Here is a 27,291-nt window from a genome sequence, read left to right on the forward strand (position 1 = left end):
GCCAATGTATTGTTTCAGATACCCTAGAAGAGTGGAAGATGATGTTCTTCGGCACGGAGACTTCGGTGGAGGTGGATGACGAGCTGGACAAGGACAAACCATTGCCGCCAGTGGTTCACCAGGATGTGATCCAAAACAATGCAGCCTCGGAGAATGTCCGGCACAACGCCGTGGACACTGAGGGTGATCCGTGGACCGGCAGCCAGCAGGTGGACCGGGTCTCCCATCCGGAGGTGCAGAAACCAACGACGGAGAACCAGACGAGCGGCTGCGCTGCCCTCGAAACCGGGGGCAGCAGGTGCCTAGGTGGGTGCCTCATACTACTCCTTCTAGCCTACCTGACCGGCTGGCCCGACTGGCGGGAGCTGATCACCAGCTGGCCAGCCTCGACGGACAGTCGGAGCGAGTCGGGCGCGGAACCGGACCGACTGCTGATCGCAGCAGCGAGTAGCGTTATTTCGACGACGACGACGACAACGTCGTGGATCAGCGACGTGACGATGCAGCGCGTTTCGGCGATAAATCGCTTGCCGGGAGCACGCGGATGTTCATGATGATAACGGGTCGCGTTCGGTCCTGCGATAGTTCGCGATTCGATCCTGTGACTTGAGTCGAGTCACCGGGAGACTCGCGAAAGTGACCATCGACGACGTGTGCCTGATACGTCCTAGTGATCCGTGAGACTTTAATATACTTGTAATGCGTATATACGTGCGAGAGGAAGGTGTCGCGCGAAGGTGGAAGGCAAAGGGACGAAGGGAGAAACTCTCTCATTCCTCCTCTCCCGGTGCTATTATCTTGAGGAGAGATTCGGGAGACTCTCAATGTTGGATTATCGTCCGTCCTCTGTCGCTCTGCGTAAAAAGCGAGAGATGTATGTTAGATGATGGACATTGAGTCCGATGATCCCGTTGACACTACACTCCGTTGTTGCGTTCCTCTCGTCGACAGCATGATTTCTTCGCTGACGCGCATCACTAGGTTTGGCTTTCGGAATTTGGCTTTCGTTTGTATCGTGCGAGAAAGTGTACGAGTCTCTTCTAGTTGACACGATACATCCCGGAAGTTTGCGCCGTGACAACATCTATTCATGAGGAGCGTCGATGTAGCGACTTCGATTGATCGGAATTTGTCGCGGAGAGGATAGGACTCTCAACAACACTACGAAACAAGAAATGCGCAATTCTGTTTCCAGATGTATGATAAACTCTCGATTTTCTGTCGGAAGAAAGATTCTAAGTTTTGAATTTCGATACAGCGAATATCATTCAATTAAATATATTTTTTTTATTTTATTTTTTTTCCTCTTCATGTATATTTTATCGTACCTTTATTTTCTTCCTCATCATGTATATATTATATCGTACCTACATTTCGTAATAATATATACGCTATGTTGTTAGAGAAAATTCAACAGAGCTATGTATCGGACAAAGAAAAGATTGCAGGAAGCTTTAGATAGAATTATTGACATAAAATCTCGCGGGAAATTCAACGTTACAATATTTGCTCGATGAAGGTAACGTGATTTTTTTGCATGTTGTTCGACTTGTTAACGTCATTTCTTACACTACCTTTCGCGACGAACAACTTTTCCTTAAAGTAACACAATGTTTCTTTGGTAACAAGCAAGATAATTGCAGCAAATTCTATGCTATAAACGTAAAAAGCAACTAAAATATAAATAAACAATATTGAATATTGCAATAATAATGCAAAAATCGAGAGTCCATCATTTTTCTAAGTGAAACCTTTTCCGACTCTACAGTTGTAGCCGTAACTCTACGGACGTGCTTGTAAATATATGCAAAACGTATTTATTATACTTCGCGGAGTTACGTGCTATCTTTCGAGAAGTTTTGAGAGTAATGGCTTCCGTGGCATCCTCTTTCTCCATGTGGCACGGAGCAGAAATGGGTAAAACGGCCAATATTTTATTTTCAAATACATTGTGAAATTGCTTGATTTTTACATGATAATCCGACGTAGCCGCGAGGGCTAACTTTTCAATCATATTTGCGGTTTTACGTTCACGTTCAGTAAAATGGCATATTATCATTTTTAATGTTAAAGGTATACGATAAATAAGAGCTTAATTCTGTTCCATTGACACTTTTTATTCTTATTTAGTCTCATAATAATTGTATACCGCGCGGTTGCATCAATTTTAAGCTTCTAAAAGATCTAGGTTTTCTTAATTTATTCAAAGAATATCAAGAGGAAAAAATCGCACGGTATATTTTGTATAACAAATTTATATAAATACGACACGGTGCATTTTATTGCCCAATTTTGCTCGGTGTTTCGGTCAAAGCCATACGTGACAATGTTTCCGTTTCGCAAATATGACTGTCCACAAAAAGCTTTTGTACAAGATAAAAATATGACAGGGAATCATCGCGCAACTGCCATTAGCGAGACCCGGCGCGTCCGGCCTCGCTTCCTGTCTCTCCCGGAAAAATCGCCTCGCGTAACTTATAGTACACCCGATAGAGTTGCAATTCACTTTGGTCATATCGTCGATTTTGATCGACGGAGTGGCACTAACGTGTTCCAGGGAGGCGGAAGGAGACAGTTTTCTCTCTTCTCCTTCTTTTACTTTTTCTTCTCTTTTTCTTTATTCCCCCCCCCCTCTCTCTCTCTCTCTCTCTCGCATACTCTTATATGCATGATACACAAACTTTCTTCTCTCTTTTTCTCTGTTTATCTTTCTTTATCTTCACTTCCTTGTCTGTCAATCTAAGACTCTTTTCCAACATCCTCAATATCCGACTACCGGCTCTCTGTCGCATTCTGTTCTGAACCTTCCTCCACGCTTCGTAAGCACTTCGCGTCTCTCCAAGAGAGTATTCGGTAAGCTATCAGCACTGCCGAAACTAGAAGCTACAGGGAGGTTCTCCGGCTGCCTATATAAACAGTTGGGAACGAAGTACATGAGGCCGCGTGTGGATTTTGGGCGCACATTAAACCCCGAGCTTTATTAAGATGACCGTGTTTCTAGAAATTTTTACATTAAAGAATAATACGGTTTCTTATTATTAATGAAGTAATATTCGTACACATGGCAGACAGTGTGTAGTTTTTTTATATAAAAAAAATATAATAAAAATGTAAATTACAATAAAAAAGTATGAAATTTTGCAAACATATTCCGACAGTAAACAATGAAAAGCAATCAATGAAACATTCTAGTTTTCTACTCTCTTTCTCTCTCTTTCTCTGTTGAAACATGTGTGAAACTTTATATATATATATATATATATATAAATATTATGCACGAAAAAAATATCCAAAAATATTTAACTTTTAACGCTTCTTTTTATATTTTGGAAAAAGTTGGGTCATCGGTATAGTGTTGCTCATTCGTGATTCACATTCGGCCTCGAAGATTACAGTTATATCAAATTTTCGTCACAAAACTTGCTCAAAACGTTAACTATAATGGTAAAAAAAAACTACGTATGTGTCGATCCGCAAGCGTTTGTAGGTCGGTAGGTAATTAATCGATACGCCTATAGTGCTTAGTTAACTCGACGGCAATAAGAATGCCGCGACGTTAAACGACCCGATATTTTCTGAACACTTTTTAGATACGATCGTTTTGCTCAGAGGAACGTCGATAGATACCAGCAGATACGTTCTATTACGAGCTTAAAGCTGATCGCGCGCGCTTTGTAGAAATTTCGATCGCGGGGATAAGCAGGAAACTCGATGAGAAAGTTGAAGCTTCGCGGCGAATTGACGGAGCGATTTTTCTTTATCGCGAAACGATCGTCAACGAGTTATCGAGTCGGAAAGAACTTTTCACCAGCGAGAATGCGAGGATTCGTTTCTAGTATTTACGATTTATATCGTGGCGCAGAATCCAATCATGTTCCGTCTCTCGAAAGTTGCAGGCCACAAATCAGAAGTTAAGTGCAAAATCTGCGCTCGACAGGGGAATCGAATCACAATCAATTCAGTGTTACTTCCCCTAGGATATCAGATGGCGGCTTTAAAAAAAACACGATTGAAAAATACGCTGATTCTAAATCAACGTCAATGTAAAGTTGTAAGAAAAACACTGATTAATAACCAAGTATGAGTTCACTCTTACGTTGTTGTCACCTCATCGAGAGAAATTAAACTAAAGTAAGAGAAAAAAAAAACTAAAATACATATATCTCAATTAAACTAAATCAATTATACTTAAATCAGTTTTTACCCACATTTTTGAAGTATATGATCTCAACTTGATTAACATTTCGCAAAAATCGTATAGAGCGATTCAATCGATATTGTGTCATATGAAACTTTCGTAGCGCGTCGAAATTCTGAAAGCCGAACAACCGTTCGAAAAAGGGAATATCGAATGGTTGCGAAATTAAATTGACGTTACAGTCGCAATACTAAATGTCTCTTTCGGAGTGGCGTTCTGCAAATGAAACGTTTGTGATTTTTCGAGATGCACTAGTACTCTAACGGATGGCTTTCGAATGCAATCACGGGCAAAAAAAAAGAAGAAAAAATACTCTCGAATGTACTAATTCCAGGAGATCCGATAATATTATCTCGGTCGAGAGATGTAAAAATCGGTCAATTGCTTTTGCATCGTGTACATCAATTTCGAAATTAATGCTCGTCATACAGATTTATCTGATATTGATATACTAAATAAAAGATAGAAGAAAAATTTTATGAACTTTATTTTATTTGTACATGAATAAGAGATTCTAAAATTAAAAGTTTTATTGTTGTAGTACCAGTTTGAAATCTATTACAGCATAATCAATAATGACAAACATTTGTTATTTAAAGATTTATCAATATATAATTATTCTTCAATTTTTATCTGTATAAGTTAAAAGATATTGTTAAAAGAAGGAATGCTATTTTTTTCTGTTTTATAGGATCTGTGTTTCAGGTATAATTATCACGATTTTTCGCGCTTTCTAATTTTATTAAAATTTTATAATTAAAATCGATTCATTATTAGAATATACTTTCGTACATCTCAAATTATATCAACATGTTAAGGTATTTAACCTATCTTTAACTACTCTACAGCCCTTACGTGTTAACATATTTTAATCGAACTTAATTGTTCATTGTGAAAAAGTAAGGCGAAAACTGATCACTGCCAAAAAGAATATTGCAACTCTAATGTTACGAATGAAATTAGTGATGAATATCGGATCGCTTCGAAACCAGGTTATATTAGAACGGTGACTAAATCCTCGTTCCTTAGAAAGTGGAACGTGCCAAGTGCGATCCTAGTGCAATATTTCTCAGTGGATGGAAATACATATATAGAAAAGATATTTAATATTCTCCAGTTCTCTTTCTGTCGATATTGAGAGAGAAAAATAGTTGCGACTACAGTCAGTTTTTTTATAGGGATTGTACATACAGTGTACATTTTTTATACAGATAGGTAAGATCTTTCTGCCAGGGATCGATATACATAAAGGAGGGAATCCAAATTTTATAGCGGAAAAACGGAAAATCGTGTTTACCGTCGATACGATTTTCAGGAGTCCCCTTTATACTTTATGCGAGCTCTTTCGATTCTTTACATGCCCGCGGGCGCAGGAAAGATCCAAAATTTGCACAGAGAATCGGATATATACATATTTTATTCTTTGATACCGCGCTTTCTATAGTATATTATTTTATACTTTTGATAGGACCCAAAGTCTATAGTATTTGGAATAAAAAATTTACGTATAAATGAGATAAATTTCTGTAATTAAAATACGATTTAATTTGACATTTTGTTATTTTAATTTTTTCAAATTAATATAAAAAAATTTTTTTTAAATGTTTAAAAATATTGTATCTCGTGTTTTTTTAAGCAGTCGATGCTGTGAGAAACTAGTTTCACTAGGTCTCTAGCATTCGTGAAAGTTTTCTTTAATCAAAGATTCGTTTCTCACGAAGTAAGACAGAGTAAGACGGAGGAAAAACGTCGTATCGCGAAAAACATCGAGAGAGCATTCTCTGATGTCGTTCGAAGCGGCGAAAGACGGACTGAGGCAGGATGAAAATTCAATGGCGGGTTGATTCGCAAACGAAGATTTTCTGAATTTCATCTCTGATCAAAAGAACGGCTCGGTCAGCATTTTGTAAAACGTTTCGTTCGCGAGAAAATAATTTTAATGACCGCACGAATGAAATAGAAAATCTGAAGGGAGAAATATTTACACTGTAATTTATATTTTATCCTTTGCGGACTGACTGCGAGATGTAGTTTGATAAATCCGTAACAGTATCTCTCTGATTTTATCATTATATATAAATACCTTCATAATTGTCAAAATTTAATTTTCGCGGCCTTAAATGATAAGTAAGAATCCGGTAAATTAAATTTTTATATTAAATTTTAAATTGAATTTTTACATGAGATACTGAATTGAATTTTTTAATTAAGGATGAAACAATATATGTAAAATGTTATTTTGAACTAAATTTGAATTAAATATTTAAAATGTTTAATTTTTAAAGCAAAGAATTAGAATTTTTATACATTTTTTAAATGTGCTTATCTTTTTCACATAAATCTTAATCTTTTGAAGTCTACTCGTTTATATTTTTAATATCGGAGAAAACCGATAAGCAAAAAATTTCTCGATTGAAGTCAACAAAGGATTTTCGTATTTTAAATTGCATGCGTGCGTGAGATTGTGATTCGATTTCCGAATATCCGGTACGTCAATGCACATCACCCTAGATTCATTCAAATTTGCTTTTTTTTCTTTTAATACTAGTTTTTCGTTCCTATTTTTAATTTTATTGTGAGTAATATTGTAAAGATATGAATCGATTGTGATAAATAATAAACACACATACTTTTTCTTTCTCTCTTTCTATTAATTTTCTATGTATTATTTTGCATTCTCTATTTTCTTTAATTAGTTACATTTTCAATTTTGATATCTCTTTTTATTTCAAGAATGGTTCCTCCATAATCATAAGAATCTGCTCTTAATTCTTTCATTAGCCACAATCGTTTGCTATATATTGTATATTTTTAGAGAATATATAAATATAGCTTATATATGAAAAAAAACATGCATTGATATGCTCTCGAAAGGGTTTATAACTATCGATAACATATGTTAACATGTTTCGTTCATACGGATAATATATATATATATATATATATATATATATATATATATATATATATAGCATCTGCATTAATTTGTTATACGTTGTGATTCTATTATTACATTTCATATCATTATAAGCGGATGCTGCGTATTTACCGCTGATGCCGTAATTATTATCATCCTCGAACAGAATGTCAACCTGTTCACGCACATATCATTTCAATCCAATCGCTGGGTGCTGTTCTGTGAAATTAGTGTACGCTTATAAAATTTGTTTCTCATAATTACTATATTTTAACATTTAATTTACGAAATGTTATATACAGGATGGTCTATGAGAAAATTATTTTTTATTTTTGAATAGAGTAACCAAATTTTTTATTTTTTTCGAATTATTAAATATTTACTCTTATATAGATAAATGAAAAAGTATTTTTAAAACGTATTTAAATACATAAATGACATAACAACATGTATATACATATATATAGATATATAATTCTGCCAGAGAAAAAAGATAATAATTTTAAAAATAGTAAAGAGAGTTTTTTAAATCTGTAAAATGATATAATTATATTAATTTAAAACGTCCACACATTTTTCTATGGACCAACCTGTAGTTCTATAAATAATCGAAAATAAATGAAAATGTTTATAAGAGAATTGCCATTATCATTGGGGCATCTCAAATTCAATAATCTTTTTAATTAGTAAATTTAAGGTGCAAATTAATTAATCAATATATTTATACATATTGTGACTTATGAATGTACTTAGATGGATAATCTCTGTTCTCATATGCAAGAATAATTTTTCCAGCTGGCAATGAGCTAGCACAAAATTCGAGATAGATATGTGTATATATATATATATTAAGTTGATCTTGTCAAAGATCAGGCTTATGCTCCTCTCAAGTAGTGTTAATATAATTAATCCTCTCCACAGCGACGCATGATTCGCACAGCATTTATCGATATCGTAAAGAAAGTTTTCGGCCTTCAATTAAAATGTACTTATACATTCTAAGAGATTAAGCGAAACTTTCGCTGGTGTTTAATTAAAAACGAAGATACTTCCATCTACATCTAATTATCTGCCATTTGGTACTTAAAGCGAGTTATATTGTTCATAATTTGCACAATTCATCCAGATTAATCATTAATTCTTAACTCGCGACGTTTTTTAACGTCGCTCTCTTTTCTTTTTCATACAAAGAATATAAGAATGTTCGTAATATACTATCAATCACGAGAAGCGACAGCTATAAAATAAAAATAAAATTTCAACAGAGATGGATATGAACAAAAAAGAAAATGGCAAACATATGTAAGTTAAAAAAATGAAAGTTGTAATTTTGCTGATAAAAGAAATTACTTAACAAAAAACCCAGTCATGAATAACCAGTGATTATAAAACCGATATTATAAAATCTGTCAATTTTCTTTAGCTCCATATTCTTACCGCATGTTTAATGCTAAATGTGGATTTCATCTCATGTTGAGACGAGTGCGATTTTCATATTATGAAAATAATACTTTGCTATCGGAATTTTACATTTATTATTACGACTACATTTAGCGTCAAAAGCAGAGAGAGGTGAGAATATGGATCTAATATATTGACTCTTCGAGGATCTCGTTAAACTTCGCGGTTCTTTACGAGCGAAAAAAAATCATGTGAACATCGCGTGATTCTTATTATCTCGCGAAACTTGCACCGCAATTTGAGGAGAATGCATTAACTGCGATTTTTCGATTAAACCGCGATTTCGCAGAGTGACACCTGTCAAAAAAACCCGGATAACATAATGAAGTTTCTCCCATAGCGGAAATAAAATAATAAAAAAAGAACTTTCCAAGCGAGTCGATTAAAAAGACCGGTGACTCTTCACGATGAACCTTCTTCGCTGCACAAAATCTCGTTTCACTATTATTTAAGAAATAAAGATGAAAGTTCTTTCGAGAGTCGACGAACAATTCTAGATTACAAGAGAAAAATAAAGAGAGAGAGAGAGAGTGTGTGTGTGTGTGTGTGTGTGTTTTGTGTGTGTGAAAGAGAATGAGATAGAGAAAACCAGAATATAAGAGAGAAAAAATGAAATTACGAAAAACGAAAGTACAGACCGATTATCTATATGTATAGCGAATTTCAGTTTTAAGAATAAGAGTCAATTATATTAACCAATGTGAAGAGGTGTCGGTTTTCGAGAAAACAAAAAAATTGATATAAACGTGGATACAAGTAGTACAAGGAACTTTGGATGTATTTCGATTCGTTCAGGTGTGACTGTATCTTCCAAAATGTACAATACCTGCGACATCGCGTCGGGACAGCACCAATCTTCCGGTAACAAGAACATTGAATTTGCAATTTTATGTCAGAGTTTTTGGTGGTATTTATTACATAAGTGATGATGATACTATCATTGCACATTCATTGTAGTATTTATTTTAATAGATCGTATGAAATAGCGAGAAGATTCTTTTGTTTTCTATTTTTTGATGTTTTTCATACAATTAGTCTTACCTTATTAATCAAAAGAATTAAAATATTAGAGTTATTTCACTGTATTTCTGAGCTTTCTCTTCACATCGACGTTCTATGAATTTGGAAAGCACTTCGTACTTAATTTAATTAGCTCGCGTAGAAAATGTGACCGTGCAAGCTTGAAACTCGCATTGCGAGAAAATCGATTTTTCTAAATTAAATTCGATTAAAATCATTTAGATGAGCAATTACGAACGAGTTGACGTTTAACATTCGATGCTGTGCGCCATCGATTTCACGTGGTGAACATCGCGACAATAATTCACATTACACGACACAACGTGCGTCTCTCACAGAATCGTTGCGTGAACGTCGACTAAAGAAATGTCCAAATCCAATTTTCACGATTGAAAGAATTTGCGAAACCTTTAGTGAATTTTGTGCAATTATTTTCATATTTCGTTTTAATTACATTTTCTATCAAATATTAGTCGAAATTCCAAATTCTGAAAAGACGTTTCATAAATCACAGTGACAATTTTCCTCGCTTTTTTTTAATATCATTTTAAAAATTTATTTCCGTCTTGAAAGAAGAAGTCCTTCTTTCATTAATCTTAATCCGAAACGTCAAAGCACTTTTTAGTTGCTGTTCGTACTTAACATAAATTAGATTATTTTATAAATGATATACTTAAAAATAAGAATTGTGCAAAGTGATAAAGAGACAAAATGCTTTCTATAAAAATTACATCATCCTTGACTCATGCAAATAAAATTTCATAGGATAATATTTTCTTTTAATATTCATACTTGTATGTATAATATTCATAGCTCAATGCATAAAATGCAATATGCATAATTATTTTATAAATGTATATACATACATCTAAACTATTATAATTTAAATTATCACTCGCAAATGTAAATCTTAGATCTGTTTAATCGGAAATATTCAGTTAAGCCGGATATCTGGCGCTGTCTCACCGTAATTGTCTGCCATATTGTTAATGTATCTATTGTAAATGTTTGTATGTATTGTAAAATGTATCTTGCTTGGAGAGGTGACATATCTTAAGTTATAGAGTTCCCGAGAGGAGGGAAGAAAAAAGTGCGAGTTGCGATTGCGCATCTCGCGCCACGTTCACGTTCGCGCACTCGTCCCTTTCCGTTCGTTTCCTCTTTTGGTTTTACTCTTTCCTTTGCTACTATGATTCACCGTTGAAAAAAAAAAATGTAATCCCAGACTTCACGTCGAAGGAACGTAACGTAAATCCGACATCGTAATTTGCGAGGAAAGAACGCGGGAGGAGGCGCGATCCGTGTGAGGCGCGAATGCCTCTGCTACATACATTTATGTACACATATACATAATATATTGTATAAGCAATGGCAAAACTACTACGAGTCATTATATGCGACATTAAAATTTGTATATCATGAACGAATTAAAAGAGGAGAAGCTCCTGAATAATTATCTTGTGGGCATTATTAATCCACGGCTATTCCGACAATCTCATAAAGCACAGGCGGAAAATGACATAAATCGGAAAATGAATTGCGTCTGGATTAGAAATTTAAATTCCACAATAAATATGAAAATTAATTATAATAATGAATTTAAACACAATTGACGATTACGCTGACAAGTCTACTAAACACGGTCGTTCTATTTAATCGGCGCGCAATGAGAAGTGATAATTTATTTAATAAATTTAGGTACGCGCGCGAATGTGACGTGATTCCTTTGTCCGCTTATCCCTTTAATTTTAAATACAATTCATACTCCGATCCTATACGTCTGTCATTAGTCTACTATCTGTCATTTACAATTCAATTAACGCTTTAACATGATTGACGTTCTAATCTCGATTTCGAAGATGCAGGTATGTGCCAGCTAAAAGCATGTTTTGCTTCTCAAATGAAATTTAACTGCATGGCTTACTCGAATTCGATAACTATGATTTAATAGAATCGTTATCTCTCGTATTTCTGGAATTATATTTTGAAAATTATGAGTAAATGTTTATGTGAACGTTTTAACAATTTGGAAACATTGGAAGTCGAGAACAAAATAAATTGTCTTTCAACAAATCTTCTAAAAAATTATTATACAAACGTAAAATTATTATAAAACGTTAAAATCATTTATATAAAAATAATAAATAGTTTTTGGTTCGTTCTCAAGTCCAAGCAACAAATCCGATAATAAGATCAATACGAACTTTTAGACACTGAAAATCGAAACTAGTATCTACTGCAGTATACTAGTATCTTTTGCAATTCGTCGTAAAAATCACAAATGATTGGTTATTTTCAATTTTAAATTGTAGACGTGATATATAACATTATGAAGAAAACATTGTTGGATTTTATTATGATTTTTTAGATTATTTTATTTAATAGATAATTTTCTTTATTAACATATAAAATGTAAACTTAAATGGAATTTATGTAATATCGCATTATAGATATTAAATACCTAAATTATCGATTTTAACTCACGTTTTATATAGTGCGATGTAGAGGATATTATAATATCCCTTTGACGAATTTTCCTTTAAAGATATCGTGTGAGATTAAAGTTTTAATAAATGTTTTGATTAAAGTTGATATTTTATTAATGTTTTTGAATTGCGTCTATCAAAGTACATGAATGTCATTGAAAAATGCTGATCATTCATAAAGACATTTACTTCTCATTAAACCTATCTAACTAAGCACAAATTAATTACTGAATATTTAAGCGAATATTTGCTTTTTAAAAATAACAATGCATGACAAATGAACTCGTCTGAATGTGCATTAACTTTATTGATATCTTTCAAAGTGCATGCAATTATAATACAATCTAGTTAGTAATTAGCATGTTCTTTTGCCAGAAAGAAAAATTCAAAGCAAAAAAAAAGGATACAAGAGGATTTGAAGAAATAAATAAATGAGAAACATTATATTAAATAAGTAAAAAAAAAATGTTAAATAATAGCCAACATTATATAAAGTTTAATTTTGCTGCACGAAAGTACTATCTTTTTCTCGTTTCTTATGAATAATTCAATAAAACTTTAACTAGTAAACTCCGAAAATTATGAGATCTCAGTTTGTCATTTTAGCACGTATGTATGAATTCCTGTAATTAGATTATGAATTTTTTTTAGTTTAGATCGGTGTACTAATATATTTTGGAAATTATTTGTCATGTATGCTACGGTTAACAGTTGTGCGTAAAATGTTATATCTTGAATAACAATGAATAAAATTGGAAATCGCACAGAAAAATATATTTAAACAATTGAATTCTAATGTCAAATACTAATTAGTATTCAAAATTTTTTACTTACTTTATTTATACATTCTCAAGATAAACAGTTTCTGTCGGTTCTATGCTTTTGAAATATTGCATCACGGTGTTTCATTCGAAACATCGCTGTTGTTTGTACAGCGTATGCATGCACTCTGCAAATGTGTTTATATTGCACTTACTGGCGATCAAAGCGTCTTCTAATTCAGTTTCGACCGTTCTACATTTAACTATATTTGCACCTTGAAAATTTGACAAAATTCTTCGAATCTTTGCTTCTTCTTTTAAGATATATATATATATATATATATATATATATATATATATATGTGTGCACATACGTGTATATTTATTGACTTTTCAAAGCTTATCCACTGAAGTTCATTTTCTCACCACATTTACCAATCCAACAAACCATTGTATTCTGATGTTGAAAAAAAGTACACAAAAATTAAGATACATATTGCTTATTTTATAGAGTGAATATAGTCTTATTTTTATTTATCTTTTTATTTTCATTTTTATTTGTATCTTTTGTGTTATATATATTCACGATTATTCGGGATTATTCAGATCATGTGTTTTTATCAAAACATTATTTTTCAAAAACGCGATTTATCCTTATCCGTTTAAATTTAAAATGCGTCTTCTTTAATTGAATAATTTATTTTCTGTCTTGGTTGAAAAGAATATGGAGACAAATGTTGAAAGACAATACATTATTAGAACTGTGTAATTTGTGACAGTATGATTATGGTACAATTATCCGTTATCGCAATCTTACCAGAATAGTGATAGATAATCCAATACGCGGTAGTAACTCTTAGGGATTTGATGATTAATCAATGCAAATACCTTTTAGCCGGACAATCCTGATTTCTAGCGTATTATCGAGAACTCATCAACGTCATGAATCAGTTTGATTGGGTCGTTCGAGCATTAAGTCGAATTTCACCGATCTAGTCCTTCCATTTCAATATTCTTGTTTACGCGCAACCAACAATTCTATTTTGACCCATAATTCCATTAAGTCTCATGCGAAAATCTATTTTGTCGTTTTTATCAGCACTATTGAAAAGGAAATATCGTATTTCTTAAATATCAAAAAATATTCAATATAATGTAAAATTTAGTTATTTACATAATTTGCTATTAACTATAATTAAATTGTTTATTAACTCGAAGCAGATTTAAAAAATTTTTTTTTGCTTCAGTAAAAGAAAAAAATTACGTGTCAGTTGGATATTCTTTATAATCGCGTTTCCCAGAATATTCTGTATGGACAACATAATCCAAAAACGCGAGGAAAGCTTCCTTGAACCAAGAACGTCACATGAAAATCGAGTTATTTATAAAATATGAACAGAGAGATACAAATTGTCTCGTACTTGTCACGCGTATGTCGTTTCATCCCTTTATCCTATAGCAGGTTCAGAAAACGTATCTAGGTACTTGGGCTCTCCGTGGGAGCAAGAGTGCCGGACGCGGACTTTTTTCAGACCAGCCATCAACCATCACCAACCACATATCCACACATCCACAATCGCACACAAAAACAAACAAAAAACAGCCCTATCCCTGATCGTTTCACCAGCACGGTGAGTCTTCTTCTTCATTCTATATTACATCCTTTATTTTAATCCTTTGCGATTCACTACTCTCGAAAGTACTGGATACCTGAGCGCGATCGAAATTTATTTCTTTAATTGCACATTTAATTTGTCCGTGATTTCCACATTGAATGTCCCGAAGAAGATTTTATACTCTGCTGGATTTTTTCTTCACGCAATAATTTCTTGTAGCAAGAGTTTAATCCGAAGCTTTATTAATGAATTGTTAATGGTGAAAAGGAATCTATTATTATTAATTTTAATTTAAGTTAAAATTAATAATTTAGATATCGAATTTTTAATGAAGTTTTATTTGACAAATTTAATTTAAGAGATACTACGGAAAGTTAGTTAATGTTAACAATTAGATTTCTTTTTAAGATCGCTATTTTTTGCATACTTTGCGCCATATTTCGTATTTAGCATTATATAAATTAATGGATATAGTTTCTTAGATATAATATTATTTCCGGATATTTAACATCGCTGATGAATTTACTTAGTAAAGCTTTATTGTCTTTAACGCATAACAATTAATTATCGGCAAATTATTAAGAGAAACCATTTGAAATTCGCCGCAAGGTTTCTGAGAAGAAGACACATTCCCTTAGGTTTCACGTACTTTGACGAGAGATAGTCTTCCTATTTGCTAACGCTGCTTTTCTACTCTTATCTCTGTCTTTGCTTTCGTTTCTCGTATTAAGAGATCCTCACACTTATCATTCTGGTACCAGTTAACTAAATTATGCTTATTATAAGTAGCATCATCCTGATACAATCATTGTCGTTAAATAATAACGATTTTGTTTTATCAGTATGAATTTTATATGATCGATATTATTGTTGTTCAAATTATTGATGGTAATATTAATCGTGTGAGGATGTTTTTATACATGCTCCATTTCCGTCTTATAAATATAAAATGTAGTGGTGGCGTATGATTGAATCGTCAGTGTTATAAATATTTTTCGCATGTTAAAGAAGATATGTCACTATTTTATTTTTTAAAATAATTATCAATAATTATACTGTGTGCCAAGAGAGAGTAATATCGTAGAGAGAATATACTTTTTTATATTTATTACACTTTTTATATTATAACAAACAATATATAACAATTGTACAATCTGGTAAAATATTTAAAAATAGTGTTCTCCTTTTTTATTTAATTAATTTTTTATTATGCAATTTTACAGAAAAAAATATGAAATTATAAAGAATGCTATACAATAAAAAGATTTTATAAATTAATATAAAAATGACACACGCACACTTAATGGATCTTCTTCCCTTGTGTTTTATTTTATGACAAACAAAATATATATAATGCATGAGTAAACATTGGAAGATGGCGATAAATAATTTATTTATGTTAATATGTAATTTATTGTATGTATGTGTATATATATGTATGTACATAAAACTAATAAATTTTATAAATTTATCATATTAGAATAAAAGCTGCATATGCAAATGTAATAAAATAGCATTTATGTATACGTTTTATTTGTTCAATATATTGTGCGTTCAGACAAATATTATTTTATGTTATGTTTACGTATGATTTGTAAATGGAGTATAGCATGGCTCACATATGCTTTCGCATGCTTTGCAATTTTTGAAAATTGTAATGTTATAGGCTTTAGTCAATCGACATTTGCATTTTTTATTCTAAGATTAACTTGTTTTCTTAAATTTTTGTTTTAATTGTAAAACGAATTAATGTTATTTTGTAAACATTTTTTATGTTCTTTTCTAAGTTGTAAATGCTAGCATACATATTATAGGGGCGAATCAATAAATTTATCATTTTAAATAAATGATATTATAATCAATGGATATTTTATATTCAATTAATAAGTTATAGGAAAAAAATATTCAAAAATCATAATTAATGAAATTTTCCGTGTAACAATAGTCTAATTGAATATTTTATGTGTATACAGAAAATATTATAGGCCTAAAACAATTCTGTACAGAAAGCAACATCAACTTTTGCAACAAATAATTTCATTTTTCATTCATGCGAATGCATATTAAAATATATACATTATTGAATTTATATTTTAATAGTGTTCGATATGTGATATGGATTTGACAAAACCTTGCAATAATAACTTTGAACATTAATAAATTTCGCAATCGACATTCGCCAAATTTGCATATACCTGAATAATCTCAAATTCTGGTATCGCTTACTTTATTTTAAGATATTTTATTATATACATATTTTTATATTTATATATATATATATATATATGTTTTTACAATATATAAACTCGTATATTGAAATACATGTAGTTATGCAATGTGTGATGTACATGTCCAGCTGAACAACTTAATGGCGTCAGTTAAATTTATTAAAGTAAAACTATAAGCTTAACTATCGAAAAAAATTAATTACCGTCACAACTTAATCAATCAAATTAATAAAAAGAACGATAATTATTTTTGATGAAAAAAATGGCTTTGTAGTTATCCGTAGCTCATTAATATGGTTTCTTTTTATGCAATGCCATGCACATTTGTCACAACGACATGCAATCAACTCGAGCGCGACACAGTACAATGCATCACACTGCAATAACAGCAACAACACAATACAAGCTCTCCTGGATAAAGACGAAGAGCGTCAATGGTGTATCTAATTTTTCAGTGTGCAAACCGGGTTGGTACCACAGCGACGGCAGCTGCTTGCGACAGTGTCCGTCTGGGACTTACGCGGTCCAGAATGACGACGAGTCCAGTGTATTCTGCACCGCATGCCATTATTCGTGCCTGTCATGCAAAGGGCCTAGCGACGCTGACTGCATCACTTGCCATGTGGACTCTGTATTTACATGGAGCAAAGGAAGGATACTGTGCGTGCTGAGTGGCCTTGTTTGGAAGATGCAGTCTACGGAATGGTTCTACAGGATGACCATTTTGTTCCTGATCAACTTGGGCCTCATGATTGGTGTCATCATTTATCTCGTGCTTACCTGGTGCATCCGCAAACGCAAATCCACCTACAAGTATAGCAAGGTGTCTTATTCCGGTAACGGCGAGGTTCATGCGGACACAGAGCGATTGCAGGACGGAAACACTTGTATTTCTGACAGCGAATAAGTCTGTTATTGATAATAGAAAAAATATTTTCGAAAGAAAGCCTATAGAGTATGTCTAAAAATATTCTGAGGAATATTTTAGACATGTATTGAGAATTTTTTGAAAATAGTATTTTTTGTTTGTGAGATTATATTTACGTATGTACATGCAAAGAATATTTTATAATGCGAAAGAGATAAGTTGGAGAATATGTATACATTTTATAAATACTTTTTGAAAAATATTTGTAAGACTGTCAAAACATAAAAGTTCTATAGAATATGTAGACTGCAAGATTACTTTCATAATAAATTAAGCAATTTAGATGTATGCTGAATTTAAATCGATTTTACAATTCAACTAATATCTAAATGCAGTATTAAAAAAAGAATATTTAGGAAATTTTTCATGAAAAAATTAAAAATACTTTTTCTATAATTTTCTAGTATTTTCTATAATTGAATATATAAATTCGGCCTCAATTCATCGTCAAGTTTCGAAGCTATATTATTCTTTTGCAAGTGTAGGAATGTTCCTTTGTAGTAACACTTTGTGAGATGTCTGGAACGTAAAGCGTTAATGGTGCCGATAGTTTCCTTTGAAGTAATCGCTTCGTTGCGATACCAGTATTGTAGCAATAGTTTGCGATGGTGGACCATTTATCGATCGCTATTGGACTAACACAGAGTAATGTCCCTTAAAGCCAGTGAGTGATTTTATGCGAAGTACTAAGCTTAAGTCTTAAATACCCGTAATGACACATCTATTGTATGATTAAGAGTGAGAAGTGATTATTTTGATTCAAGATTTATCCATCACAAGTATTTTATTATTAGTCAATTAATCGCGGATATTATAATAATAGTTTACATATTAAGGGATTAATTTTAAAAAATTTGATAAATTGAAACTTTACGTATTAAAAATAATAAAATAACATACAACATTCCTAAAAATGTGACACATAGAAAAAATAGAATAACTTTTCATTTATTACCAATAGATTTGTGAATCATCAAATTTTTAGCTTGACAAGCAATATGATGCGATCTAATCTCAACAAAGTTACCACATTATCATATTATGTATATGATATGCACGTCACGCATTAATTCAAAAGATAATCAGCAACATGTAATAACTAAAGACGTATTAATCAAAAACGACACGCACAATAACATAATGATTTCGTTAATATTAAATAAAACTAGAAGTATTGTACGTAAGCAATTTACCTCAGTAATGTGATACATATTAGTATGAATTATGTATAAGTCATAACTACAATCGCCTACAGTATCTATAATTGTTACCAATAATCACGATGTACATATTGTTCTTGTTAATGTTGAAAACTTAATAAAGTAATGAAAAATAATAACGAGAAAATGTCGACATCATACTTATTAATAATTAGTCCTGAAAAGATTATTAAAATGTTTGTAAAGATAGAAATATCAAATAATCATAAAAATTTATTTAAAATTGCATATTTTCATTTTTTCATGCTTCTTTTTTACTTTTATGTTTAACAATCTATAATTTCATTCATACTAGTATATTTATGTGACATAACATTTTTAATTTAAAGCATTTATAATCATTATAAATAATGTGCATAAATGTATGAGTTAATGACATATCTTTTTTTTATTCTAATTTACAGTTTAACATTGGGCCGTCAGTGAACATCCAAGAAGCCACTATCCAATGCCAAAGTATAGAAATTTGAGATAATAGATTTAGAGACAAATATGTAGTCGTGGTATAGGGGAAAAATAAATATAAATATATATAACCAAAATAGCAAATTAAATAATTTAATTTTTCTTTTGGAATTTAACTTTGAATCCATTTGTATGTCATACGCGTCATGAAGCACAAAAGCAGAATTATCATTACGAACTGAGTTGCGAAAGTAATTAATCCGCAGTGTGATTAAAAGTCGTCGGTAACGAGCACGTTCTCGTCGCAATCAGCGACTGGCTGCTTAGCCCAATCAATGGATTCATCTGGTACAATTGATAGAATTCCTATATTGCAAGCGACACTGCTTGCTAATTGTTTCCAATTAATATTTACACTTGAGGCTTGTATCCTTGTTATTGAACTGCAAAATAGGGATTTGCTGCCACCGAGTAAGTATATACATACATATGTGCATATACATAAACGCATGAGGAAGATAAATTTCATGTCTCTCATGGGTCAGTATTGATATGAAAGGATATAGAATCAGAGAAGATCAATAATTTCTATTTGTTCCTATTTGTTATAATAATAATTCTCTGTTTACACAGAACGTATTTGTTTTTAAAAAATTGTGGTGTAACGTAAATTCGAAACTTTATGCTGTACATGATACTGTGTACTAAAATGATAAATATTGAATGGATTAATATATGTTGGTAATAAAAATTAACTGGAAAAAGCACTGTAATGACGTATTTTTCAAGAAAAAATATTACCTGTGAAAAGTTGCCTCGATCGATATTCAATAACGTGACAAATATCGTGCTTCGCTATTGGATTTGTTAAAGCGACGTGTCAAACGCGTACGTGATTTTAATACGGAATGTGTACAAGTTTATTACGGATAGAGGATACACATAAATTGTATAAATTGGCACAGAGCGCTGTGTGGCGCTTTATAATGCATTCAATTACGAATTTAATTGCTTATAATTCACGATGAGGTTCGAAAAAAATCAGTTCGCTCTCTTAATTTATTTTTATAAATTACTATCCACCGCTCGACGAGTGAGGTCAACATGTCACGAACAAATCCTGGTTGTCGCAAACTCGACATTACAAAAAAAAGCTGTCAAAATACACAATCTCTGTGATGACAACCTTTCCATATATTTTTACAAACTCGAGAAAAGTGTATTACAATTTTTTCTATTTTTCAAAAGCAATAGTATTAAAGCTTACATCAAGAATATTAATAAAATGTGCATTTAATAATAATCTCTTGTTAATCGCAAAACTTTCTTTTAATACTTTACGTGCGTACGCGTGTCTTCTTCTATAGTTAAAATTTCTCGATATAAACATATTTCATCACTTCTTTTTATGATGGAAAATAATACTGCTTCATAATCCCGCTTTATCATGTTGTAAGCAATTTAATTCGTGTGCAAATTGTTGGAAATTATTCGCATTAATCGTTAGTTTATTGTTCTGTCCGATAATTAAACTTTATTGAGAGCGGTTGACATAAAAACGGCATCTCGTGGTACCGAGTGGAACCGTCATAATTCACGAATCATAATTTTGCGTGTACTCAAAAGACGCATTTACAACCGACATTGTAGCCGCTGTTCTCACGGCTAATAAAATTCTTTGCTACGCTACCTTCCCTCCGCGGAGCAAAGTACGCAAAGAGCGAACTGCTGTTGCATCTAGACGAACAGCGCTGTTCTTACCAGATGAGGGCATAAAACAAACGGGTTTATGTGGAGCAGCGTCAAAGTCTACGTTATCTTGGAAGCGCGATATCCAGCATTTGCGACATCTTTCCCTTGATGATCTTACTTGCATCAAGATACTTCTTCTAACTAATACAAGACGGAATGGCGACGAACATCACCGTTGAGGAAAATTTAGAGCGACTGTCCTTTTAAGTCATCATGCATTGCGTAAAATTATCCGATTATGATCGAGTTACTTACTTTAAGTTTATATTAATTAAATAAACTCTCTTTCCCTTTTTATTATTTAACATTTTTAAAACACCGTAGAATTATTTATAAAATTTATATTATCAATGCGAGGACTTAAAAGAAACAATTGTTTTTAAATGATTTTTAATTAAAAATTCTCTACTGTTTACTAATTTATTTCATGGAATTGTCACCCGCGGATGGAGAGAACCGTAGTGCTTCCAAGCAATTGCAACCGTCACGTAACGTTGTGACGTAACTTACTTCTCTTTTGCCTTTTTCGTAAAAAGATTCACCACCGATAACTCCTTTTCATTCCGTCCTCCTCGACGTGAAATAAAAAGGAAGCAATCGTTCAAGGATACACAGGCGTTTGGCAGAGGACCAAATTCCCACCATCGTTCCGAGACGCCAGGAAGCATGCGCGCGTGCACGTGCACGCGACAGCGATAGTATATACTTCTCATTGTCAGCGAAACCATAAAAAATATTCCGTATTTCACTTCCTATTCGTTAGTCTTGGAAAAAAGGATTTAGCTTTATTTAACGATGTTCTGCCTTCTTTTGAAAATTTTTTCCTTCCTATTTTTTTACTTAAACTAGATCTATTCTTTGGATCTGGAAAGAATGAAATGGAAAGAAAAGTGAGAAAGGAATAAATGTATGCAAGATTTCATTGAATCGTAATTCAACAAACGTCGTCAGGACCATGTAAACACATCGGACATACTGATCGAGATGCTGCAGAACACAACCCATCAATATATTGGTACCACAGTAATTTTTCAAGCTATTCCCTTGATGTCCCACGACAAAATACACCCCGCACATAACATTAGCGAGAATATACACAGTAAACGAAAATTCACGGGTACGCGGGATCGCTCGTCAATCGTGTGCGAATGACACCCATAATAACGCGAGGAGTACAACAATAATCGACAATGTTCTAACATGATTTCAAGAATGACTGTCTTTACCGTGCTGACCGCTACTACAGTATGGTATACCACACATTTTATATTATTACCGTTTTATATTATTTTTTAATATTTTTTTGCTTAGATAAAGTAAATGTCTTTATGAACAGAACCGAGTAATAATAACGATTTATTTTTATCACATGTAGATCTTTCAAAGATAGTGTTTGTGAATAAATCGATGTGAAATTTTTTTACACAATCGTTAGTGATATTATCTTTAGATTATTCAGCAATTTATGACGAATATGGAAAAAAGAAAGACAATAAAAACAGTATACATTTTTTTCTTTGCTTATTATATGACAATTAGTCTTATCTATTATTTTGATAAATGTTTAAGAATAATGCGTATTCGTCTATTATATACCATAACATTTGTAACGATCGGATGTCAAAATGCACGCAATTGATTCTAAAGGCTTATAATGGATTTCGCAAAGTATAATTATTATACTGTTATTATTTTCAACATTATCGATAATTTTTTTTTCTTTGTCTCTATTTTTATTAAATTCGTATTTTAACGTAAAACAAATTCAATTTAAATATTATTACTGACATTTGCAGCTTTTTCTTTTATCTTAAAACATTTTTTTTCTGAGCCTGGTTTTTCAAATCACAGGAGAATAACGAATCATAACAAATCACAAAATGAAGATATGCCCTACATGTGACGAAAAGTTTCAAAGTTGTCAAAGTCTCGAAACACACACGATAAAGGATCATATGTAAAAATAAGGATCTCAGGTACAATATATATATATATATAAATTATTGAGATCATGTTGCATATGTGTATTATAAGATTATATATGTATATATGTATACATACTATAATCTTTATATTACCATTATATTATTTTATATGTATATATATATATATATAATAATATAATGGTACTACTTGTAAATTTATTTGTATATTATATATATACAAATAAATGCAGTCATAGATGTATATTATACATCTATATAATCTATTAGCCATTTATGCGATATAATCAAACATGACAGGGTTCTGAACATAGAATAAGAAGTTATAATGTACAATCTTTGTTTACATTTTTTATGTAGCATGTATTTAGTACAACATTAACATTAACGGATTTATACCGGACTTCTCTCGGGATTGCCGGGGTGTGTTTTTCAGGTACACCAACCTCTTCCATCCCTCTCTACACCTCCTTCCAAAAACCCTTTCCGTTCCCTCTAGCATATGATTGCAGAGAGCGTCTTATCTGCAGTCATAGGGACCTACTATTTAATGCTGGTTCCGAACGGCTTAGATAGAAGGAGTTCTCTTTTTGCGGCAAGATACTCTCGGAGGTTTTGCCATTGCCTTCCGAAAGGTGGCGATCAAATAACATCGAATAAAAATTCGATGGTTCTGTTCGGATTTGAAGCCGAAGATCTTAGGTATAGAAAGCAGACGCTCAACTTACTGCGCCAGAACCGCACACAGTATGTATTTAGTATTACATCTTTATATTGTATATCAAAAAAAAGTATTGTAAATATGCAAAATTAGATATTGATTTTTTATAATCTTCTAATTATAAGTATATATAGCAGATATTTTATAATAATTAATCAGTTACAATAATGCTTTATCAATTGTAATAGTTTTCCAACAATTTAACTCATTCAATGTTTTTTGTTCAACTTTTGCGAATCATACTTAACTTATGGCAAAAAAATTCACTCTTCTTTTTATACGCAAACATCTTTACTTCCCGAGTTAACAAATACGTACACGTTGTACATCATAATAGCTATCCAAAAAGAAACAACTACAACTATCGATTGAACATTAATCATTGATAAGATTTCTTAAATGTCGCTACCGGTAATAAATGTCGTTCCGTTTATCTACTTTCTTTCCTTTCATACCGTCTGGTCCATAAAACTTGTCCGTTACGGTTAACAGCATCGTATTTCATCCTTGATATATGCAAATACAGACAGTTTTGTGCAAAGGACCGCACGATAAATTGCAGAATTATTTATGACACGTAAGCGGAAATTTGAAGGCAAATCGATCTCTATGAAACCAAGCCGGATTGAGATACTAAAGAAATGTCCACTATAATATAAATAAAATTGAATGACAAAAGATCTTGTATATTGTATAAAATCTACTTTTATCAAACTATTATCGACAAAGTAAAACAATTGTTTTCTATTTGCGTTAAATTATAATCAATGATAAAATTAATAATAAAATAATTTGTCTAATCTCAATAAAATACTTTACTATTTAATTCATAAAATAATTCCTTTAATAAAATTTAATTAAATAAAATAATAATAGTAAAATCATCTGATTTTATTGCATTTTTGTTTTATCAAACAAATTTCCATATTTTGAACAGAGTGTTTATTCAGTTATATTGATAAAAAATTTAAAAAATAATAGTAGCTATCAAGTTTTACTACACATTTTATATCTCGAAAATTGCCTGCGATACGATCAACTCAATCAACACATTCGCCATATGTAGCAAAATTAAAAATAAATTTCAAGATAAAATTTTAATGCATAAAAATCGTTTAAAATTACATATTTTCTACAAATTCAAAAATTATTTCTATCATTAATTGTTTTCTTTAAAAAATAAATGGTTTTATTGACAAAATGTATGGTATGGTGAATTTTATATAAAATTTTACATAAAATTCTCTTTTAAATATTCATAACGAGATCCTAACAAAAATTTAAGCAGAGTTTTTCAAAACACGTATATAATGTGACAAGTTAATTGTTTCTGTAGGAAAATAAAATAATGTGTAATTCGCGAAAAAGCAATGCAGTTTATAAAAATATCGCTGAAATGAAAAAACAGTGTTTACACTCATCATTATTCATATCGTCATAATAAGACGATTTTATTGAATTAATAATAAATAATTTGCATTCGATGGATAACAAATGTTGAAAACGGAAATAATGGTATGCGAAAGACAAAAGGAGCATGTAAGATATTAATACTTAACGAAAGTAAAAATAAGAGGTTGTTGTACTAATTTGTCTTTTTTGATACATGCTAAAGTGATATCATATGCAACGAAAAAATGAATGCCAGTCCTATACGTATTCTCATTAATCGGTATTCTTCAGTACACACTTTGCTGCTCGCTACGACATCAGTAAATACGACCTTATCCAATTCTCAAGGATATGTAACAAAGATGTGCATAAGAAAAAAAAATGTTATTTTTTAATTCTGCCACTTTTACTTTGATAATATTATATGTCATTATACATTTGTGTATCACAGATAATTTCTATTGACATATTCAATTCCGATAATCAAATTTTTAATATTTATAATAAATGAAAATACACATATACAAGCTAAAAAATGTATATGTTTATATTAGCAAGATGGAACATCTGTACGCGTACTTTTAAAGATACTTTCTGCAATCTGGAATAAAAGGTTTACAGAAAGGATCAACTGAAATAATATTAAAAGTTTTAATTTTATTTTGTATCATTGACTGCGAATTTAAAACAATTTATTCGCGTTGAAAGCAAATTCCATCCAGTCAGTTATCAATGAGAATTTTAAATCAAATTACAGTAGAAAATATTCTTCATATTGCACACTCATCAAGTAAGCATGAACGAATTTCGAAAATTATTAAATAACCCGATTTGGATTTTGCTTTGTGCATTTTTAACATCATCGCTCGTCTCGATTTACATTTGTAAAACCTGTCGATCGGATTGCAATAATCCTTTAACGTAGTAAAAGAGCACGAAAATCCGTCTAATGCAATATTACACATGAAACATATCGAGTAATGATTATATTAATTTATAATTTGTAGGTGTTTAATTGTACGTTTTGTTCTGTCATCGTTATATGTACATGTATATCTAAATGTTTGCAAATGAATTATTTTACAGTTATGTTAAATTCCATCAACTCACTCAACATAATTGCATATCGCTTTTTACATGCATTGTTCATAATAATCACTCAAATTTATAATTAATTATTAAATTATATACAATTTATCACTATTTCAATATTTATTTGGATATTTTTTCAGCCATAATATTTATATAAGAAATCATATAAGATTTTATAATACATGAATCTTTATTATATTAAAATTAAATCATGAAACTTTAATGTCCTTTTTAACATTGTGAAATAATTATGTTTGTCCTAATTCGAATATAAATAATGAGTGAATATACGTATATTAAAATATGTATTCATATATATAAACATAAAGGTATACAAAAAGTAATTTTCGATTCATTATCTCCAAACAAATTCAAGCAATGATGGACACTGCTTGAAGCCTCGTATTAACGGTTTTGTCATCATTGGGTTGATTTATATCCTGTAAATATACATATATATATATATATATATATATATGCAGCATAATATTATATTATATATACGGTATACATATATATTCTTTAAAGAAATTTCCAACAACACTATATATGTATTATATAATATTTATGATAGTCCACGATCTTCTTCGATATAACATTGATTATTCTTTATCACAAGTATCTCATATGAGATAACTTTGCAGGGAATTTGCAAGCAATTACTTAGCTATTTATAATGCAAAACATCAAGTATATGAGTTTGTGTGCGCGCAAACATAAATCTTTTTATTAATCCGACGGAAAATATTGAAAGAGAGCAAATATCAGGAATATTTTGAAGGCTGCTAATATTTGCAAATTTCTGTCTTAAAAGACAGCTTACAGAGCTCAATTAAAACTCGGAATTAAAATCAATTATATGAATTTTTATTACAGTTAAACTTTGTTGTTATACTCTCATGTAAAACAAAAAAAAACAGACTGTTGTGCTGCATTCTTTTTACAGTGTATTACTTGAATTTCAATACTATGTATAATAATCGCAAATTTATGCAGTCTGATAAATTTGTGTATCCACTATTACAAATAGAACGCTTTTGCTATTTACTCGATGAGCTTGTAAGCGGCGAGCAAACCACGCTCGTTCAATATTCTGTTGTGTAAAAGAGTAATTTGATGTCATGTGTGAGATCAAAGAGCACAAGCGTGTC

The 27,291-nt window shown here is 31.4% G+C and overlaps 1 protein-coding gene across 5 annotated transcripts in view; it reads left to right on the forward strand.

The window, feature by feature from the left end:
• LOC140672209 (furin-like protease 1) overlaps positions 1–19,392 on the forward strand; it is a 206,186-nt gene extending 186,794 nt beyond the window's left edge. For 2 of the 5 annotated variants that reach the window (XM_072904128.1, XM_072904133.1), the window contains 2 exons: positions 19–306; positions 17,143–18,629. In XM_072904128.1, coding sequence (XP_072760229.1) covers positions 19–306; positions 17,143–17,594 — 740 coding nt within the window. In that variant the 3' untranslated portion in view covers positions 17,595–18,629. Of the gene's footprint in view, positions 1–18; positions 307–14,302; positions 14,475–17,142; positions 18,630–19,239 lie in introns of those variants that run through there. The other 3 variants (XM_072904129.1, XM_072904130.1, XM_072904131.1) reach the window with 3 other exon arrangements.
• The last annotated feature ends 7,899 nt before the right edge of the window (positions 19,393–27,291 follow it).

This window comes from Anoplolepis gracilipes, chromosome 13, assembly GCF_047496725.1.
Source record: "Anoplolepis gracilipes chromosome 13, ASM4749672v1, whole genome shotgun sequence".
NCBI classification, from domain to species: Eukaryota; Metazoa; Arthropoda; class Insecta; order Hymenoptera; family Formicidae; genus Anoplolepis; species Anoplolepis gracilipes.